A 21,213-nucleotide genomic window follows, 5' to 3' on the forward strand; every position below is an offset into this window, starting at 1 on the left:
ACATTTTATAAATTAATCAAATATGACTGTGAGTGGGGATTTTGTTACAAATTTAGATATTCGGAACACCATGAAATTCCATTTTAAAAATTAGATTTTTCGGCAATCTAAATCCATGACTTTTCATGATTTTCTTTAAAAAAATAGTTAAAATCATGACATTTCATGGCAAATTTTGTTCTATTCCAAAATCCATGACTTTCCAGGTGCGTGGATAACCTGCTCAAATTTATTGCTAATGTAGATTCATCACCCAAAAACACAGGGTGCAACTGTGGAAAATTAAGATATTCATTTAATGATTATATCTTAGTAAAATAACAGTTAACAAATTATTGATTTTCCAGAAAATTAATTGAAAGGGCTGCAAGAAAACTTTGGCTTACATATATGATTTCCTTTAAAAAAGAAATATTTTAAGCAAATTTTAGAAAAAAAAAAGGTACAAAATTTCAATTTTTACCCACATGTAATTTTCCCCATGGATAAACATAGTAAAATTACTCAATTTCAATATTTTTTTAAATAAAAATGCACCATTTTTGAATTTGTTAAATAATATTGTCTGCAGAAGAATTTTAAGGTACCGGTTCATTTATAGAACTTTACATATAGCTAGAAGTTAGTTATATTTTTCTCACATAAGTTCAGGTTAAAAAAAAATTATAAGTATCAGCAAAATGTCAAATGGTAACTAACTAATTATTTTTTTAAACTAAATGGAGTTAAACCTTTTATGTCTTCCATGAGTGAACAGAACACATTCCATACTGCCCCTGAATCGTTAAAACCACTCTAAACAAATAGATTTGCTTTAAATTTTTATTTCAAAATATAATGATTGAGAGATTCAGAGTAGAAAATAAACATTTTATCTAATTTATAACCATGGACAAAAGCTTTAAATAAAGAAAAAAAATCAACATTGCAATAATTGATGACTTATCTCACATTTCAGGTATATAATGATGTATTTAACACTTGAAAATGGGAGGATAAAATTAAATGCTTTAATTATTTTGCAAAAGACACATTTCTTGAACATGGAAAACAGAAACAGATGTTTATTGACTTTTGTCTACAAAATGTTAAAAAATTTTCCAGTCCTAAAAGTTCACTTGTTCATATAGTTTATTCTTCGTCTAGTACAATAACTTCTTCCTTTACAAGAAATTCTACAACCTCCTCTTCAAGATTTTCAGATTCTGCATCAAGTTCATCTGTATCAATACCTGCAACATAAGAAATTAAAAATAAGTGTATTTTATAATATAGGATATACCCAACACTAAGCATATCATAAGCAACTGATATTTTTTGTCAACAGAAAATAGCTATTCATGTAAAATTGATACCAGTAATTAAACAGGGTTCCCACTCAATTTCAGAAAAAATTCCCTGACTCTCCTAGGTATATCGGGTAAATTTCAATGAAAACTAATACCACCTTTTATCTATACTACGAAATTTTTCATCCGAAAATTTCGATTCTTTTATTTGTAATGCCAAGTATTAGATTTTCCATGTAAAATAAATATCATTATATGTGGAAAGAAGCATTGCAGTTTGTCTAAAATGTGAAATTTTTACAATAAATAATTGTAATAGATGCTAGAATTATTTAACTCGAATCTCAACAACTAAGTACTGTTACTGACAATTTTAAGACTGGTTTTTTTCCAGGGTATAATAAAGGAATTTTCCAGGTTTTTGCAAAAAAATTTAACTTTCCGTAACCATTCCCTGATTTTTGGAGTTGAAATAAAATTCCCTGACATTCCCCCCCTTTAATAAAAAAAAATATAAGATTTCACTAAATTGCTCTAAAATTCAATTGACATACAAAAAATACCAATTTAAATAATCACTTACCATTACGCAATTCAAGCCTAAGCTTTTTTCTGCTATTAAATTCATCTAACCTCTTTTGCCTAATACTCTTGAAGTCTTCTATCAGTTTCCTTCGTTTTTCCACAATTTCCTAAAAAATAATTGGATGTCAAATTTGGCAAATACACTACAAGAGGTCATGCATTAAATCATGACAAGCAACTGGGAAATTTTTAAACTAGGGATAATTATTGACACATAAAATTATAAATATGGCATGATAATACATTCCACCCTAAACTTAAGATATTTGTAGGGTAATAATACACAAAATCAGTTATTGATTCATATATAAAGAAAGCCATGTAAGAATGACATGTAGCCCATATTTGTTAGTATGCCATTAATGAATTAAAAATATTCATTAATACCAGTGATTACCCTAAGTATTCAATGTGTATAGCCAAATTTTTCAACAAAAAATAACCATCTTTTAATCATTTAAAAAATACCTCAATTAGGACATGTGCACTAATTATTGAAAGTATTGTTGAAAGTACAAATTCTTTTCTAGATTATATAAGTCACCATAAAATCAATTTATACATAATTTTAAATATATTCAATATTGAGTGGCTCATTCTATTTCTTAAATTAATATTTACTTTATTTAATTAAATAAAAATTTTGATTTAAATTAATAGTTTAACTATTTAAAAATGTTATCGAGTGTATTTTTTAGATTTAAATAAAAGTTACTTATAAAAGCACATTCAACCGAACAAAAAAAGATTATTATTGATCATACCGAATATATAAAGATATGTAAAGGATTACACAAACTTTGATAAATTTTTATTAACTTTGTTACTGGGTTCAGCATTCCATTAGAGAAATAATTAAAAAAAATTTAAAGAATTTTGAAATTTAAATACAATGAGCATTAAAGCTAAGCATTTTTGTCAGGAGTAAATTATCTCAGAGCCATTATCTTTTTTACATTGTTTTTCAATCATTAAGAGTTGAAAGTTTTTTGGAATGACAAATCTGAATAGCACAATCATTTCAGAACAAAAATCTAAGTCTAAAAATCTAACTTATCACCTAATTACTGATTAACTTTAATATCATATACCAAATTTTTATCACCAAGAAAAATCATTATTACAAGTAATAAGTTGGTCCACTTACATTTAAAAAACTTAATGAAAATATTATGAAACTTAAATAAAAATATAAAGATTTTTTCCCTTCCCACTTTCATCTTAGTTCCTAAGCTTACACTTTTTCAAAGGGAAACTAACATTACACTACAATTAATTACAATAAACTATGCGTACTTTCCCTGGTAGCATACCTCACACCATTTTTTCATAAACCTTAGAAATAAAAATTCTATTAAAAATCTTACTTTTGATGCTTTGGACAAAGTCATTCTATCCTTGATGTCGAACTGTGCACTGTACTTCTTAAGGTTTTTCTTTATTTCCTAAACAAGACATAAGAATATTAAAAACCAAACAAGTTCATAAAATCAAGGTTTTTACTCAAATAGAAGAATAAAATTACTTGAGTTTTCCAGATACATTAAAAAAATAAATTCCAATCTAATATTGTAATATGCACTGGCAGTGCAACTGACAAAACATAGTGAACCACAAAAATTAAAATTTGCTATTTTTACATTATATTATATATTTTTATTTAAATTAATGCCAAAGGGGAAAGAAGAAGCAATGTGTTCTTTGAGAAATAATGGTGCCAATATCACATACTTGGCGTTCGCCAAATCAAACTTGGCGACTTTTTGGACTATTATCAGGTTTTCTCAATTTTTCAAGGAGCATAGCAGTCCAGTAAAATGTATTTATAATTTAATTCATAGCTGAACTTATTATGTGACAAAGCATTCAATAGTAAAAATAATGATACAAATAAACAACATTTCATATTTCAAATTAATAAAAATTTTAAAACATCCATATGCACGACCATTACCCTGATTTTTTCTTCAGACAATAGTGTTGGTGGCCTGGGCCTCCACAGTAATTGACAGAACCTTTCTAAATCGTGCTTCCTAAGTAACCGTCCTTGGAAAGACCACATCCAGAAGGCATTGTCCACCTAAACATAAAACGTAATAAATAAAAAAAAAGAAGAAAAATAACTAGATAAAGAATAAATAGAACTTCTAATCAAATTTGCAACCCTAAATACTAGAACTTCTAGAACACTAGAACAGAATCCCAGCATAATAAAAAAAAGTTCATCAGCAGCTGTGGTTATACTACCAAAAACAGAAGAAAAAAAAAACTAATTATTTTTAAAATATTAAAAATAAAATACTTAATAATTATGCAGAAAATGAATAATATAGGCTGAATTATGGTTTTCAAGAAAGAACTGTTATGAAAAGCTATCAGAAAAAAAAAAACACAATTTGTTCACAATTGTACTCTATTAGCTGCATGTCGTATTTTTAGTGCCGACAATACACTTGCTATCCAGTGTGCAGACACACACACAAATTCTTTATTTTATTACAGGAATAGATGTTATCTAGATTAATAATGTGTTAGTAATAAATTTAATAAAATAGATATTTTGTTTAAAGTTTAGGGTTTGAGTAAATTTTTGAGAAATTTAAGATTATTATATCAATGACTGTTTAAAATTACTTTGGATTTATGAAATTGCCATAAATATTAAAAATGTCAAATAAATCTTAATTGGAAGAAATAATTTGAGTAAAATATATGAAAGAAAAAATGCAAATATCATACATGCAAAATATACCTTGAGTGATATATATACTTTGAATATACCTTGAAAATATATCTATATAGAGTAAAATATACCTTGTGCATCCACCAACTGATACCAGAAACTACATATCGCCCAGTAGGGTCCCATTCAATATCAGTAGCCATAAAATGCTCATTTCCAGACATTATAGTGAAATCAGACGTATCAACAAATTCTAGCCTCCCGCTCATTCTATTAAAAAAAAAAAAAAAAAAAATTTGCATAGCTGCAAATTTACATACCTAAAAAATCTATACCTTAATGGCAAATTAGGTTATCTTACTTAAAAAAATGTTTATTTTCATATAAATGAGCTTTTACATAAATGCAAATTTACATACCTTAATCTATACTTTAATGGCAAATTAAGTTAAAAAAAATATTTCATACCTTAATTTTATTAAGGGTTAAAATATATTCAAATATGAACTACTTTTAGAAGAAAACATTGAAAGAAAACACAGAAAAAGAATATTGATTAATTATTGGCAGAAACATTTTTAACTCCAAGGAACCTTTTGATAGTTCAAACACATTCATAAGCCAGTACGTTGTGAAGTTCTTTGGCAATGGTATGAATAGAGAATAGAATTTCATCCTACATATAACATGCAGGCTTTTAAATTAAGAACAAAATTTAGGGTATCTTTTTGTACTCTGAGGGTAGTGATAAAGCTTTGCTCTTATTAGATAATGCCATGCATTTCATTTAATTTTGTCATTTTACTGATAAACAAAGTTAGCAGCTATTAATTATGAACAAAGTTAACAATTAAACTTTTATAATCAGATTTGAACAACTGACCTTTGCTGTTATTTCTATCAATGTTGAACTCTGCAGTTCTTTAATTTTAAACCCAACCCAAAAGATTAGAAAGATACTGAATCAAGCACCAGGATAAACTATCCTTTCTTGGCCTGCATTTGAATTAAAGGGAGAGGAAAACTTCATACAGTTAACTCAACGGCAAGGAGTAGGACCCCTATTAACCAAAGGGGATATTTTGCGTCAGACTGTGGTCAGTGCAAGCTCGATGCAGAATATGAAGAGATCAGTCATCGCTGGAAGAAGAGAGCTCTATCCCGAGACATCAAGGATATCAATAATCGAAAATTCACTATATTGAAGTTAAATAAAGAATTCAGTATATTGTAGATAAGTGCAAATCCTGTGATTGCCAAATACTATGCATTTTGCGGTAACTTTAAAGAGTGGTAGACAGGTAAAAATAAAATGTTTTCAGAATTTTTGATAATTTTGCCAACATTTTTAAGGTCTCATCATGCGAGAGTTGGAACAAACTGGCCTTTCATTTGAAAAATTTACATGAGTGTATAAAATAATTTTAAGTAAAATTTTAAGACAAGAATCATGGATAAAAAAACATAAACTAGCCGCTACTAAAATAAATTTTCCCCCAAAGCGAAGAAAGTTGGCAGCTCTGGCAACCTTTTCAGAAGGGGGTTGCAGAACATTTTTTCTGCTTTTAAAGCACTCACAAATCCATGTTTTAACCATATGCACTTTTGCCCACTTAGTTTCCTTAAATAAAATCAAACTATTAGAGGTTTGCAATTTTCACTGTGGAAAAATTAGTTATGTTATTTTCTGTACTGGACATAAATCACTTGCATCATTAATTCATAAATAAAACCTTGAACTTCATAAAATAGAAAGAAAAATCGAATAGTCAAGAAAATTAAATCTTTTGACATTAAAAATTAGTGCATTTTTTAAGTTATAATTTTAACGGTTATTAATAAATTCCACAGATGATTCACATTGCTTATGAATATATTTACATATTATCTTATTTATATTAAGCTTAAAAAATCATCAACTTTCTTATGCGTCACAAGACTCGTATAAATTAACCAAGGGGTTAAAAGATAATACATACGATCGTAATCCAGCAAGCACTACGAATTGTCCATTAGGTGACCAGAAGATTCGGTTACATTGCTTCCTCTCAAATTTTTCTAAAAAATAAAACCAATAAAGTCTTAGTCTAATGCATTATATTACAGAGCTTGCTTTTTTTTAAAATTTTAAATTCCTAGAATATACTTACTAAGTAAGCTAACTGTTCCACCAGGTTTAATACCATAGAAACTTACAGTAATGTGAGGACTGTCTCCATGAATAACTGCAAATTTATTACCAACAGGCTCCCAGGCAAAAGCTGTTATATTTTCTGAAAAATAAATGTTTGAAACAAAATTTTAGAGCAGAAAATCATAAGCTGTTCATAGTCCAATGTAAATAACATATCCTCAACATCTAATCAATTATTAATAACCTAATAATACCTTAATAATGTGAGGAATGAAGAGAACTTACCTTTTATTTCTGCACTGTCAACAGGTATATTCTTTTCTCGCATGTGGAAAATTTCAAAATTGTAATACATTCCCTACAAAATGGAAAGAAAAAATATTGTAGGCAAATTTTTTATTACGGGAGTTAGGCAGTAAATTTCGTTTTTTAAAAACACATTGCAATCCAAACTTTTATTAAACTGTGGCAAACAGTTATCGAGTAATTAAAGTTCATGTAACTAAAACAACCATAACTAGATAAGCAAAGCTACAGAATATTTAGAAAAATTTAAAATAAAGTCTGCATTCTTTGTATCACATTGCATGAAGGTAATAAAAGAAGTAAGGTATCATATTTGGATGATAAAATAATGTAACATTTAGTATTCTTACACCCAAAAAGTTTTTAAATATCAGATATTTTTCTGCAAATATCTTATTACGTAGCTTATTCATTTTTATTATAACTTGATATCACATTGGTAATCAACCAGACCAAGTTTGAAAATATTTTATATGCAGTTTGCATTGAGTAGTCAGTTGATTACACACAGAAGTGAGAGCAGACTTAAAATCTCTCTTAAGGTACCTCAGAGGAATAAGCGTGTAAAACAAGGAAATAGTTACTCAGTAGTATTTTTCAGTCACTTTGCATAAATGTGGCTTAATGGGAAGAACAAGTAATTTTAAAACCAAAAATTTGTAACATTAAGAGTTTGCTTTAAAAAAGTATTGCAATAAATAACCTCAGAAATAAAAGTCGGAATTTTTTATATTTTATTACATAACCCAGGTGTGATTGTGAGCCTAACTCAAAAATCCTGAACATTTCTTGAGTAAAATCATTAATGTCTTCATAAATTTAAATCATTGATAGTTTAAAAACACGAAATTCTAAATAAATCATATGCAGCCTAATTTAAATGAATAATTATGTATAAGTTTACATTTATGTCTAATCACATTTATTATTCTACCAGAATATATATTTACAAATGAAAGAGATGCCATGTATAAATTCTAGTTCTAATATTTCCAAATAAAATATATAAGAATTTTTAGACATAAATGTGATTTCGTGAAAATTCTAGACCTTGGATTTCCAGAAACTTCCGGATTGCGGTTAGCAAAAATACAGATTTTTTTAGGAACACAACCATCTCTGATAACCTATGACATTAGTTTCATATGTCCATCTTAATATGATTAGTCTAGCCATGCTTGCTTAGAGCAAATGATTTTAGTATGCATAACAAGGGTGCAGAGTCAAATTATTCAACAAAAAATAAGCACCTTTTAAGCACTAAAAAAATATTTTTAAGCACTTTTGGAAAGTTTTTGACAATTGACGGTTTTATCTTATTTTAACCATCATGTCAAAAAAAAATAAAAAAAAAATAAAAAAGCTTTTGCATTGTTTTTGACAATTGTCAAAAATCATGAAATTTTGAATCATGTAAAACATATGGCGTTTTCATACGCTACGGACTGACAATACGCCGAAATAGATTGGGATGGAATTAATTATGAAACTGTTGAATAGAACAATGTGAACTGTGTCTTTTTGCATAATTCACAAGCATAAAAAAAAATTAACATAGTAAAGGAAAAATCTCATTTTGAAAAAGGGAAAATTAAGCACTTTTAAAAAACACCTAATGAAAAAAAGCACATCTAAGGGTTTTTAAAAAACAAAAATGAGCACCTTTAAGTACTTTTTAAAAACGCTACACACCCTGACTATTTACTATACATATAAGCTGCTCAGGTGCAATATTTGCTAAAATGAACTTTCTGAGGGGAACAAAATAAAAAAAAATTCTGAGAATGGGTGGTTAAATGTATTAGTTTTTCTAGTGAAAATAAAATAGTAAATTGGGTTAAATAAAATAATGGCTTGTGTAGACATACTCACACTGTACTTCCATTCATTCTTTTCCTTTTTAGCTTTTGTGTACCTATCAACTTTTACACATAGATATCCTCCACATCTTTGCCAATGCATTGTGCAATCTGCTACACTAAAAAGATTTTTTGATCTAAGTTCTACTCTGCTTGGAATTTCTAACAAAGTTACTCTTGCAGGTACATCTTTTTCTTCAGCTACCCAGTAAGCTACAATATTGCTTGTGGGGGACCAAGTGAAATTTCTAGGAAATAAATAATATGCAAGAAGTTAATTAAAAAAATCTTTTGTAGATATATTTAAGAATTTAATAGTAATCACATTTATAAAATAATGAAATTACACTCACTTAATACCAGTGATTTTAATACTTTTCTTTCCTAAGAGACCAAAAGACTGGAAAAAGAAATGGGGGAAAAAATTTGAAATCAAAATGCAACAATGTATAAATTCAAACATGAAAAAGTTTTCAAGTTATAGGGTGAAAAAATCTTAGTCAAGCTATAGGGTGAAAAAATCAAAAGTCATAGGGTAAAAAAAAAATCTTAGACTTAAGAACAGAAACATATTAGTTTCAAACATAAATGATGTCATTTTTATTAAGATTGTTAGTTGATGTAATAAAAGTCTTAACTTATTTTCGTTTGATTGATAGTGATTTTTCTGTATAAAAGAAGTTAATAGTTTGTTCCACCTCAACTTTTCAGCGCTGCATAAGGTACACTGTTATATAAGGTCACTTTCACCAAAAAAAAGTTATTTTTAAGTTTCAAAATGTTTTCTTTAATTTATTAATATTTTTGAAGCTTTTACTAGGATTTAGAGATTGATCATAAATGAGAATATAATTTTACATTTCACAATAATTCAAGTTCTTAACATTTATATTAAAATCTTTTAACGCTTATTTTTTCTCCTAATACTATGAAAAAAAAAATAATCTAGGAATAAGATAGAATCTACGCAACTTCTTCATCATCATCATAGTTGGCCAGCCAGCCCAATGTGGGCCAAATTCTTCCCATGAATAATTATTCACAATGACTTTCGATTTATTGTTGATCTCCAATTTTTTTTTCACTAATTGCAAGAAAATTAAGACTACACCAAAAGCACCCTCCCTCGCTTTCTTGTTTCAGTGGGTCGAAAAAGGAATTTCTTTTTTATTGTATAGTCATTACTTATTTGAATCACATGGGAAACCTAATTCATTCTATTTAATCTTATGCATTTAATAACACCAGGTTGTTTAGAAATCTTGTACAGTTTATAGTTAAATCTCCAGTTATTGATTTCATTTGCACCACCAAGCATACTCTGCAAAATCTTTCTCTCAAATATTGCAACAAAATTTTTCTCCAGTTTTTTTCATCGTCAAAGCTTCCGAAGCACATGTCAAGACCAGCCCGACAAAGAGTTTTGTAAATTAAGATTTAATAACCTGATAAAGAATAAATAAACTACTAATGCAAGGTTCCCAATCTTTTAACAGAGCGAAAGTTAAGCACTTTTAAGGACTTTTTTTTGAAAAAATTAAGTACTTTCTTGAAAAATTATGGACTTGATTGTTTATCATCGAAAATACTTATGCCACCAGTGACAGTGCCAATTATTCACCTTTCTAAAAATATCAATAAGCAAAAGAAATAATAAAAACAATTTAATTATAATTTAAGCACTGATATAATTTTATTAATTAACATGGACCGCCAAAGAAGTATTAGGTAATTTTTGTAAAATTGAGTCATTTTTTTTAAAAAAAAAACTTTATCACATTGTTAAAAGTTAACGTCATTCAGATTGTAAAAATTAACGTATGAAACTAATCTGTATTCCATTTTTAATGACTTCATTGTAAAATTAAGTGCAGAAATTAAGATTTGCAATTTTTTATATTTTGCTACTAGACCAGCAAATGTGTTATGTTTACTTCTATGATAAACTTTAACAAAATTATCTCCAGCTAAACCTGTTATTAGAAATTAACTTTACATAATGTTACTAAACATTCAGACGAAATGCATGAACCAATATTAAAGCAACAAAAACAACGACATTTTGTTTTAAAAAATTGAACTGAAAAACTGTTCCTATCAACTATAGCTATGCTAAAAAATTAAAAACTTTGTACCAAAATTAAATACCTTAAAGCAGCGGTTCTTAACCTATGGGTCGCGACCCAAAATTGGGNACAAAATTATCTCCAGCAAAACCTGTTATTAGGAATTAACTTTACATAATGTTACTAAACATTCAGACGAAATGCATGAACTAATATTAAAGCAACAAAAACAACGACATTTTGTTTTAAAAAATATAACTGAAAAACTGTTCCTATCAACTATAGCTATGCTAAAAAATTAAGAACTTTTAAAAACTTTGTACCAAAATTAAATACCTTAAAGGGCCCTTATTTTCCAAAAAAATAAAATAAATTAAGCAGTGTTTAAGGACCGTGGGAACCCTGCAATGACAAACTTAAAATAACTGGTTTATTATAAAAAAGTTTGAGAACAGCTTAAATGAAAGAAACAGGTTTGGAAAAGCAACCCTGTAAAAGCAGTAATCACAAAAGTACTATTTTTAACAGGAATCAGTGCAACAAGTAAGCAACAAGGGTCAGTTATGATGTGTAATTCAGAGAAAAAACAACAGATAAAAATAAATCATAAAGACACACACACACAAAAATACTTACTGGAGTTTCATATATGCTTAAAACATCTTTTCCAATTTTGGCGAAGTATTTGTCGTCATGACTCCACCTATAAGAATAGAATAGGAAAGTCAGAATATTATATGCTGGAAGCATGTAGAGGAAAAAAACAAAATCACATTCGTAAAAAATTAAATTTGATATTGAGTAGATCTCCTTTAACTTTATAATTCAAAAAATTTTATAAACTAAGTGGTTCAATATTTGAAACAAATTGATAACACATTGCTTTTTGAATTAAAAATTAATAAATAAAACGAAGTAAAAGAATACGAAATATTTAATTCATAATAACAGAATCATATGGCCATATTTTTATTTCCATTGTATTTTTCTTTATTGCTTCAATAAATAAAACGATGTTATACATTAAAATTGTGGAAATAGGGACAAATTGTTGAATATTTCTTTAGCCTCACTTTCATGTACAATTGATAATAAGCAGAACAAAGCAAAATAGCATAAAAGTAATTAAATTTTTTCTTCATATTGTCAAAAATAAGACTATTTCATGACCATATACACTTAGACCATACTAAAGGAAACTAGATATTCTTTATTTCTAAATAAATCTTTATTAGTAATAATAACTGAAGACTGAATACATATTATAATACGGAGTATACAATTCACGAAATTTCAAAGCAGAAACACCAAACTCTGTGGAACGATATATGTTGAGAACAAAAAATTTGGAGACCATTATATCAGTCCTTAGCAGGGAACAAAAATAAGAAAGATAAATGAGCAAAAATAAACAGCAATATTCCAATAATTACTAAAACAACAACTAGAAATGTCAGAATAAAGTTTAAACATGAAATGAAATATTTATCTGAACAATTACTTGAACATAGGCCACGTGGATAATGGATGGGACTCAGAATGGAAACTTCTCTTTTTGATACCAGTTCTAATTTCCCAAATCATTATACAATGAGGGTCATCTCTGGATTCTGGGATATTACTGAATGTCACTAAATACCTAGAATGAAATAACCCCAAGAATATTTAACATTTGTATAAAAAAAGCTATTAATAAAAATAGAATGTTAAATTTTAATAAAATACATTTTTATAAAATTTGAAAACATACTAAAAAAATCAAAAAGAATAGTAACATAAACACAGGCAAACTAACATGCTATGAGGATATAGAAATCAAACTGTCTTGCCAACGAAATATGAAATTTTTTACTGATAGACTAAATGTTAAGCAGTAAATAATAAAATAATGACTTTTTACATTATTACTATTAAACAATAAATCAATCATTCTGTGTATATCTTTAAACAATATATAAATTAGACAAACATAGCTTAATAACATTAAGAATAATTTGATAATGGACCACATGGATAATGTAACGGCAAGAGTTGGAATTTACATATATTGTGCTAAACATGAGGAAAGTAAAAAAATTAAATGGTGGTATAAAATATTCCTGATGCAAAATCAAAATTATGTTTTCTCTCTTAAAAAATGACCCGCGGCCCATTTGGGTTTTATTTTATCTGCTTTAAATGCACTGAAGAAATTAATTCTTTTCGTCTGCATTAAGCTTTTTCATTACAATTTTTACATTTTTAGTTTCCTCGATTGCAAATTCTTTAGTAATGTCATAGATTATAGCTGAAAATAGAATGTTTAACACACATACATTTAAGATGTTTTTCAATTTACTACTTTATATAACATTTATGGGTGACTTCCAGATGAAAGTTAACAAGTTGATCGTATAGTGTTTTAAAAATATTTTAACATAAAAGCAGCAATTTAGATTGAATTACTAAACAATACTCACTTTACATGACATAAATACTAATAATGTCATATATTCTAAGATTATATGGACAATACAACTTACTTTTCATTTGGGGAAAAGCTGATGCATTGAACATTGTTATGGCTGAAACGTTGGAATTGTTCATATTTTTCACCGACCCAAAGAGCCACTCCCCTAGGATGAAATGTTGCTAAATATGTTCCTAAAGGTGACCATTCAACATAGGTTTCAGTCCATGACTATAGAAAAAATAAAAGTTTAAAATCTATTATAAGTTCAATAAAAAATTAAGATGCTTGTCACAACAGTAATAAAATTAAAAAATTATCTCAGAAATGATTTTAAACTGTAGGTTAAAAATCTTGAAAGTTGTTTAAGTCTACTGTATCATAAAATAATGAATCACGCTATCATTCAATTAAAGCTAATTACAAAATAACTAAATTTTGGTAAGTTATATGATTTTTCATTATTTACAGGGATGAGAGCAGTCAGAAAGTAAAAAAGAGGAAATCCAAGAATATATATATATTTGTGTGTGTATGATTTTTAATTTTTAAAGTTGTAAACCATGTGATTATAAATCCCGATGATTAATTTTAAAATTATACGAATATGAATCACATGCATGATTTTAAACTGAGAGAATATGAATCCCGATATGAGGCTTCTAAATAACGTGAATATGAAACTCTATATCCAATTTAAAAAATGAAAAAAAAAATCATGATGCATAATTTTTAGATCACGTAAATACGAATCACGATGCATAAATTTTAAATCGCGCAAATCCGAATCCAAATGTCTAATTTTTAAAGCACGCATAAATACGAAATTGATGTTTGATATTACAACCGCAAAAATTAATCACAACATTGGATTTTAAGCTCGGGTGAATATGAATCGCTACATAGGGTTTTAAAAGCGTGTAAATACAAATCGCAATATTGGATCCTTACATCTCGTAATTAAGAATCTCAACGTACGATATTTAAATCGCCTGAATAAGAATCGCAATGGTCAACTTTTAAATTAGGTAAATACAAAAATCGATGTTTGATAATAAAATGGCGATTTTAAAAATGCATAAATACAAAACGCGATATTGGATTTTTAAATCTCGTAAATAAGAATCGTAATGTCTGATATTTAAATAGCGTAAATAAGAATCGTAATGCGCAACTTTTAAATCAGGTAAATACAAAAATCGATGAATGATATTAAAATCGCGTGAATGAGAATCGAGGTATTTGCCGAGTCTGGACTTGGGATTTCAAAAAGTCTTGTTTGTATTGTTTTTGTTTAGACATAATAAATAAATATTTAAAAGATTAATTGAATGAGCAAATAAATATTTTCACCCCAAATCCACCTCTATTCTTTTTTTTTGTTTTGTTGGCTTCCACGCCAGAAAACAGGAAGCAGTGACGCCTGAATTACGAAAATACGAGCTATTCGGCGGATATAGCGGAATAGCTCGTATTTTCGTATTCGGCGGAATACGGAAGAGTTAGCAGATAGGACGCAGTTTGAATTTTCTGTTTATCGTTGAAAATCGCAAATAAATATAATTTCATTTCAACGACTGAACTTAAAAAAAAAAAAGCGGGATATTTTTATATATATATATATAAAAAAAAACTACCCCGAAACATTTAGAGAATCAGAGTTTTTGATAAAAAGGTTGAAATTCGAGAGACAAAAGTGAAAATCTGCTAAAAAATCTCATCCCTGTATAAAGGTCAACCAGTTTTATCCCAAGGAAATGATTTTTGGAGAAACTTCAGAGGGAGGAATGAGGACTTCAATACTTTCGCTCCGTGGAAGATTAAATTCCTCATAAAATATTTTAACTTGTGCAAAATTTATTTTTCGCGGAAATTAGCGGAAAAAATGGAAAAAAAAAAAGCGGAAATCCGCGAAAGATTCACATCCCTGTATTTATAAATATATGTACTGTGTACAGAAGAAGCACCCTGAATAACTTTTGAACTAAGTAGTCGGATTTTCACGTATGAAGATTCAATCTTAATTGCTTGAGGTGGCGTCTTAAATATGCTAATTAGTTAGTGTAGACGATATTTTAAGAAACGAAATTGGACACAAAATTTACTTTCTCTGAAAAAGAAAAGAAGAAAATCATGGCTCCAAAAATATAAGGGATAGTATTGAAAATATGGCCCCGAAAGTTTAGGACAATAAAACTTACTTAATACAAAAAAATATGTTCTTTTTGTTAAATTATAAAGCGTTTTAGATAAATATTTAAAAAAAAAAAAAAAAAAAAAAAAACAAACATGTTTAACAAGTAGAAATCTATGACATTGAAAATACTGACTACCCTAACTTTTTTAAATTGATAAAAATTTGATTCATGAATTTTAATGAACACATTCATATGGTGCCAGAATTTGCATGATAACTTGATTGACGAAGAAAATAATAAAGTTACAAAAGTTAAAGACTTACTAAAAATTAAAATCACTCACAAACATATACAAAGCACATTTAGTAATAAGAAACAAACAAATTAGCTTACTTCTCGCTCTTGCAGAAGAGATGGTTCAGGGTTTGTATTCAAATAAATGGCTGTTTTAGCACCTCCATCATACATAACACTAAATTGATCACATGCATCTGATTCCAACAAAAAGTAGTTCAAATTTCCCTTAAGGATTATAAAAATTAAATTAATTAAAAAAATAATGAACCTATTACAATTAGTGTCATATAAACTTTTAGCAATTAGCCTAAAAAACATTTATCAAGTACAAAAGTAAAAATTCATACCAAGTTGGAAAAAAAAGGAATTGAAACACACTATAAAAAAATTAAAGAATAAAACTTTATTGAAGAGAAGCATAAAACATATCTGCAACAATTTATGGTAAGCAAAAGAGGGAGATACTCTAAATGTTTCAGGGGTAAGTAGGACAAATTTTAAATATTTTTGAACATATGAAGTACACCAACAGCTGCTGTAACTAATTCTTCCTGCTCAACATATATTACTAACATTTATAAGCAGTGATTCTTAACTTTGAAAAATCTACAGACTAATAGCTGATTTACCAAATCAATGACAGACCTCATAGATTAAAATGAATGAAAGGTCTACTACATACTCGTTAAATTGAATGAATATAGTTACGTTGGCGTGTTCACATATTTAAGAAAGTAATAAAAGTATAATATAATTTTGCAAAGTGAAAAATCACTGTCACACTTTCCTTATCATATAATAGAGGAAAAAAATAATCTTATCGTAATTCACATGTGTTACACATATATATCACAAAATGTGCTTAGATGTGCTATTTAACTAAGATAAATTCTAATATCTTTTTTTATTTATCAACATGTTGAAAAAGCTAATATTTTGCAGACCACATGAAAGATGAGAATTATTAATTATATTATCTCATAGAATGAAGAATGCCAATTCGAAAAAGTAAGTTGCAATAAAGCTAGCATATAAAAGCTTTTCCCCCTTCATAAATGCAGGTCTTTTTGAAAAAATAATGTAAGACTGACATTAAGAAGGAAGCTTAGTACATAAGTTATCAGCAACAAATTATACGGTACAAGGTACAACATTCTAGAGCATATCTGGGTATTTTATAGAAAGTCTGGGAAATTTGCAAAATGTTTTTAACTATTTAATATTTTTCTGGCCAGCTTTTAATATTCTATAAATTTCTGATTCCAAACCTACTGATTTGATTGTTGCATTATATAACAAGCATATTTGTTGTAAGCGAAAAGATTCAACAAGGGTAAGGAGTTAATTTTAAAATTAAATGCATATATTAATGCTGCGCTGATGATGTGCTAAAATGATAATAAACTCAATTAAAAGTTGGCATAATTGTCAGCAATTTTGAAGGACAAAAATTAGATACATGTTTTATATGCAAGTTTTATGTGAGTGTTTAAACATATTGTGGTATTTCTTTTTTATGAAACTTGTAGCAGAAAATATAAAATAACTATAGAAACAATTCACGTACTAATTTTAAATCATAATTGGCCAAAGCAAAATATTTTTAAAATTTAAACTGAGAATCAATAAACTATATATTTATTACACAGGGTTGCGACACAAATCTGGAAAAAAAATTCCCTGTGCTTTCCCGGCACATATTATACACAATATAGTAATAGGAAACAACAATTGCTGTGCTCTTGTGTAAGCTACATTACGCTAACTATATTTATTAGTTTTAATTGTTGGAAAAACGGCTGAACATACTTAAATAATGCTACAGTAAATGAAATAGTTTAGTATAGTTGAAATATCATGGTTAAATAACCCATAGATAATGCTTTGAGGTCACCATTTTTTAAAAGACAAAAATAAGAAACAGAATTCCCTGTATTTTTCCAGTTTGTAAAGAAAAAAAATCAATATTCCCTGCATTTCCCAGGTTTTCCCTGTGGAGTGGCAACCCTGATAAAATATTTAATGAAAAAAATAAAGCTATTAAAAACATAACAATAAATATAATATAAAGAAATTGCCATATATAAATAATTGCCAAATATTAATAATGTTCTATACTGTACACATGAAACCAAGGTTAAACAATACTTCATATATCAACAAAACTCAAATAGGAAGATAACAAAGTATCTCGTAGTATGGTAAAACTTGCCTTCCTTCTTTCTTTCTTACACATATAAAAAAATAATAATTAATTTTAATAATAATAATTATTTTTGGAAAAAATATTTGCTTACATGATCTACATATGGTTGTGGAGAAGGTGGTTCCCATTCATCTGGAATATTTTCATACCTAAAAATACAAATAAAAAAGAATTAGAGAGACAAGTGTAGATTCATGGATACCATTTAAAAAAAAAACTTTAGTTTAATTAAGAGAACCTGAGGTACATGAGATATTTTTTTAAACTAATAATACTTTTTGTTTATTTCTCTATCAAAAATGATAATACAAATAACAAGAGCAAGGTACAATGATCCAGTTGTGAGTCAAGAGCAATTTTTAGAATTTTCTTTTACCTTTGAAATTTTGCTCAAAAGAACAGTAGACAGTATACAGTAGAGTCCCGATTATCCGAGTTTCCGCTTTAACCGAGCTATCAAATATTTCAAGGATTTTTTTTGTTCTAGTTTATTTTTAAAAAAACCGCTGAAAAATAAATCTGAATTTTATCTTCCTAACACTCAGAAAAACAAAATCCAACAACTTGGTCTGATGACATTATCGTAAATATCGTCAATAATGATAATGAATCTAGCGAAGATGATGAAGACAGTGATTATTAAAATCAACATATAAAAATCTCTCGTACAGATGGTTGTTGTTGATTTACGTCGCACTAGAGTTGCACAATGGGCTGTTGGCGATGGTCTGGGAAACATTCCGGAGGATGATCCTCTGCGGAGGGGATGGCACCTCCGCTTCGGCAGCCCGACGACCTCATTCGGGCTACCGAAATGGACTAAAAGCTATCGAATGTACTATTGAATATATAGAACAACAAAAAGAGGCGACACCAGCCTTCCTGTTATCCCTAAAAAAGGCGAAACATTACTACAGAAAAGCGCCAAAGTTACGTAGAACGAAAAACGAGTAAGGCCTTTTTTAAAGTAAAAACTATTCAATTCTCGTAAAGTATGCTTTTTAAATGTTTTTAAGTAAGCTTTTTAATTATAATATGAATTGTATGTGGTACACTCATATACATTTTGTATTTCTTAAATATATTACATTTATACCTTTTCTTTCCGTTTTCATACTCTTTAACCGAGTTTTTAAGTTATCCGAGTTTGTTGCGGACCCCATTAACTCGGATAATCGGGACTCTACTGTACATACATATTTTATAGATTGCAGTTCTTTCTAATATTAATCAAAATATCAGTTTTAAGAACTTATTCTTCATTTTAAACACAAAAGAAAATGTTTTAGTTACACATTTATTCAATACCAATCATCTAATATTGTAACGGAGCAATGATAAAATATGGCCTTGCCTCATATGAAGAAACTTTTTAAGGTGCTTGTATAAATCTATTAGAAAAAGAACATTTTGAGCAAAAAAAGGGAATTTGCAATCAATCTTTTAAGAAAATATAATAGGTTGACTTTTTTGATGATAAAAACTAAATGAAGTGAAATGACTAAGATGAAGAATCCTGATAGACTGCATTAACAAAAAGCTTAGCTAATATTTTGAGGCATACACAATAATCCAGGTCACATATTGTGGCACAACATATGTACTAATGGCCAAATTGAAATTAAAACTATATTTTTAAAAAACAGTTTAAAGCAATTTGATTTATAAAATAAAATATCAAGCAATACTTACTTTGCATAGTCAGTGAATAAGTTGACATCAAAGCTGTGGTGCTTATCTAATTTGTAACCATTTGTGGCTTTTACTGCCTCAATTGCATGCTCAGGTGAAACAAACTCAAAGAATACATACCTAAAACAATAATATTGGTAATGAAAAAAAAAAAAACATTCATTGCAGTTTTTAAAAAAAAATAAAAATAAAGTTTCTATGCGTAATTATTAATTTTTCAGGGTTGCCACTCAAATCTGGAAAAAAATTTCCCTGTACATATTATACACAATATATTAAGAGGAAACAATTACTGCGTTCTTGTGTGAGCTATATTGGGCTAACTATATTTATTAGTTTTAATTGCTGGAAAAACAGCTGAACATATTTAAATAATGCTATAGTAAATCAAATAGTTTAGTATAGCTGAAATATCATGGTTAAATATTCCATAGATTACGCTTTGAGTGGTCACCATTTTTTAAAAGAAAAAAATAAGTAACAAAATTCCCTGTATTTTCCCAGTTTGTAAAGAAACAATCAAAATTCCCTGCTATTCTAGGCGATTTTTAAATGTCCCGCATTTTCCAGGTTTTCCCTGTGGAGTGGCAACCCTGTTTTTTAATTATTAATTAAAAAATTTCAATGCACACTTTGTTATAATTACAGCAGACCCTACTAATTTATTGTTGGCATAACAAATCAGCAATCTAGCTATTGAAAAAATAAAAAGGAATCTTTTCTAACGTAGAGTGCACAGTCTAGAATCACTTATTACAGCTGTCGTTACACAGACAATATTGTGAAGATACAGCAATATGGCTATTAGAATACTTAATACCACAATCAATCCTTCCTGATGCAATGTGCTTAGTCTGGGACCACATAATACAGCTGTCGTTAAACAATGATTGTTGGGAGGACAAGTCAGCAATCTGGATATTAGAAAACAATAATTAATCCTTTCTGAAACAAGAGTGTCCAATTTTGGACTACTTATTCCACAAGAAATGTAAAGCTTTTTACTTTTAAGCCACCAGTATCATTAAATCAATATAGAGCCAAAATATATCACTCATAACAGCAAGGAATGAAATTTTAGGCTCTGAACTTCCCGTTTTTTGCATCGAAAGATGCCAGAGCTGTTGCTCATTTAATGTCACCCGGGGGGCACTTGTGAACCTATGTCCCGGAGGTGAGCAACATTACCCACGCCACAGACCTGTCCATAGCGTGGGTCACATTTATATACCACACAACAAAGAACAACATACAGAGAGAACCATCCATGCCCTGAGCAGGATTTAAACCGTAACCATTGGCTACGCAGTCAGACACCCTGATTGCTTGGATATCTGGTCAGCATAAAAAAAAATGTAGAAAGCAACATATTAAATCATACGTGGTTTGTCTTACAGTTTTAATGTTTTCAAAAGTAATAGTTTCATAAGCGTAAATTTTTGTTCTAAATACAAAAAAAAAAAAAAAAAAAAAAAAAAAAAAAAAAAAAAAAAAAAAAAAAAAAAAAAA

General features: G+C 28.2%; 1 protein-coding gene across 1 annotated transcript in view; it reads right to left on the bottom strand.

Moving 5' to 3' along the window:
- Positions 1 to 1,033: 1,033 nt before the first annotated feature.
- Positions 1,034 to 21,213, bottom strand: part of LOC107456160 (eukaryotic translation initiation factor 3 subunit b) — a 22,536-nt gene continuing 2,356 nt past the window's right edge. Inside the window, exons 3-18 of the mRNA XM_016073943.3 lie at positions 19,705 to 19,824; positions 18,104 to 18,161; positions 15,903 to 16,031; positions 13,445 to 13,602; positions 12,424 to 12,561; positions 11,559 to 11,625; positions 9,210 to 9,256; positions 8,870 to 9,104; positions 6,977 to 7,049; positions 6,708 to 6,830; positions 6,537 to 6,615; positions 4,689 to 4,827; positions 3,829 to 3,954; positions 3,242 to 3,319; positions 1,873 to 1,981; positions 1,034 to 1,232 (exon numbers count right to left, since the gene is read on the bottom strand). Coding sequence (XP_015929429.1) covers positions 1,132 to 1,232; positions 1,873 to 1,981; positions 3,242 to 3,319; positions 3,829 to 3,954; positions 4,689 to 4,827; positions 6,537 to 6,615; positions 6,708 to 6,830; positions 6,977 to 7,049; positions 8,870 to 9,104; positions 9,210 to 9,256; positions 11,559 to 11,625; positions 12,424 to 12,561; positions 13,445 to 13,602; positions 15,903 to 16,031; positions 18,104 to 18,161; positions 19,705 to 19,824 — 1,780 coding nt within the window. The 3' untranslated portion in view covers positions 1,034 to 1,131. The remainder of the gene's footprint in view (positions 1,233 to 1,872; positions 1,982 to 3,241; positions 3,320 to 3,828; positions 3,955 to 4,688; positions 4,828 to 6,536; positions 6,616 to 6,707; positions 6,831 to 6,976; positions 7,050 to 8,869; positions 9,105 to 9,209; positions 9,257 to 11,558; positions 11,626 to 12,423; positions 12,562 to 13,444; positions 13,603 to 15,902; positions 16,032 to 18,103; positions 18,162 to 19,704; positions 19,825 to 21,213) is intronic.

The sequence above is a fragment of the Parasteatoda tepidariorum genome, chromosome 10, assembly GCF_043381705.1.
Source record: "Parasteatoda tepidariorum isolate YZ-2023 chromosome 10, CAS_Ptep_4.0, whole genome shotgun sequence".
In the NCBI taxonomy this organism is placed as follows: Eukaryota; Metazoa; Arthropoda; class Arachnida; order Araneae; family Theridiidae; genus Parasteatoda; species Parasteatoda tepidariorum.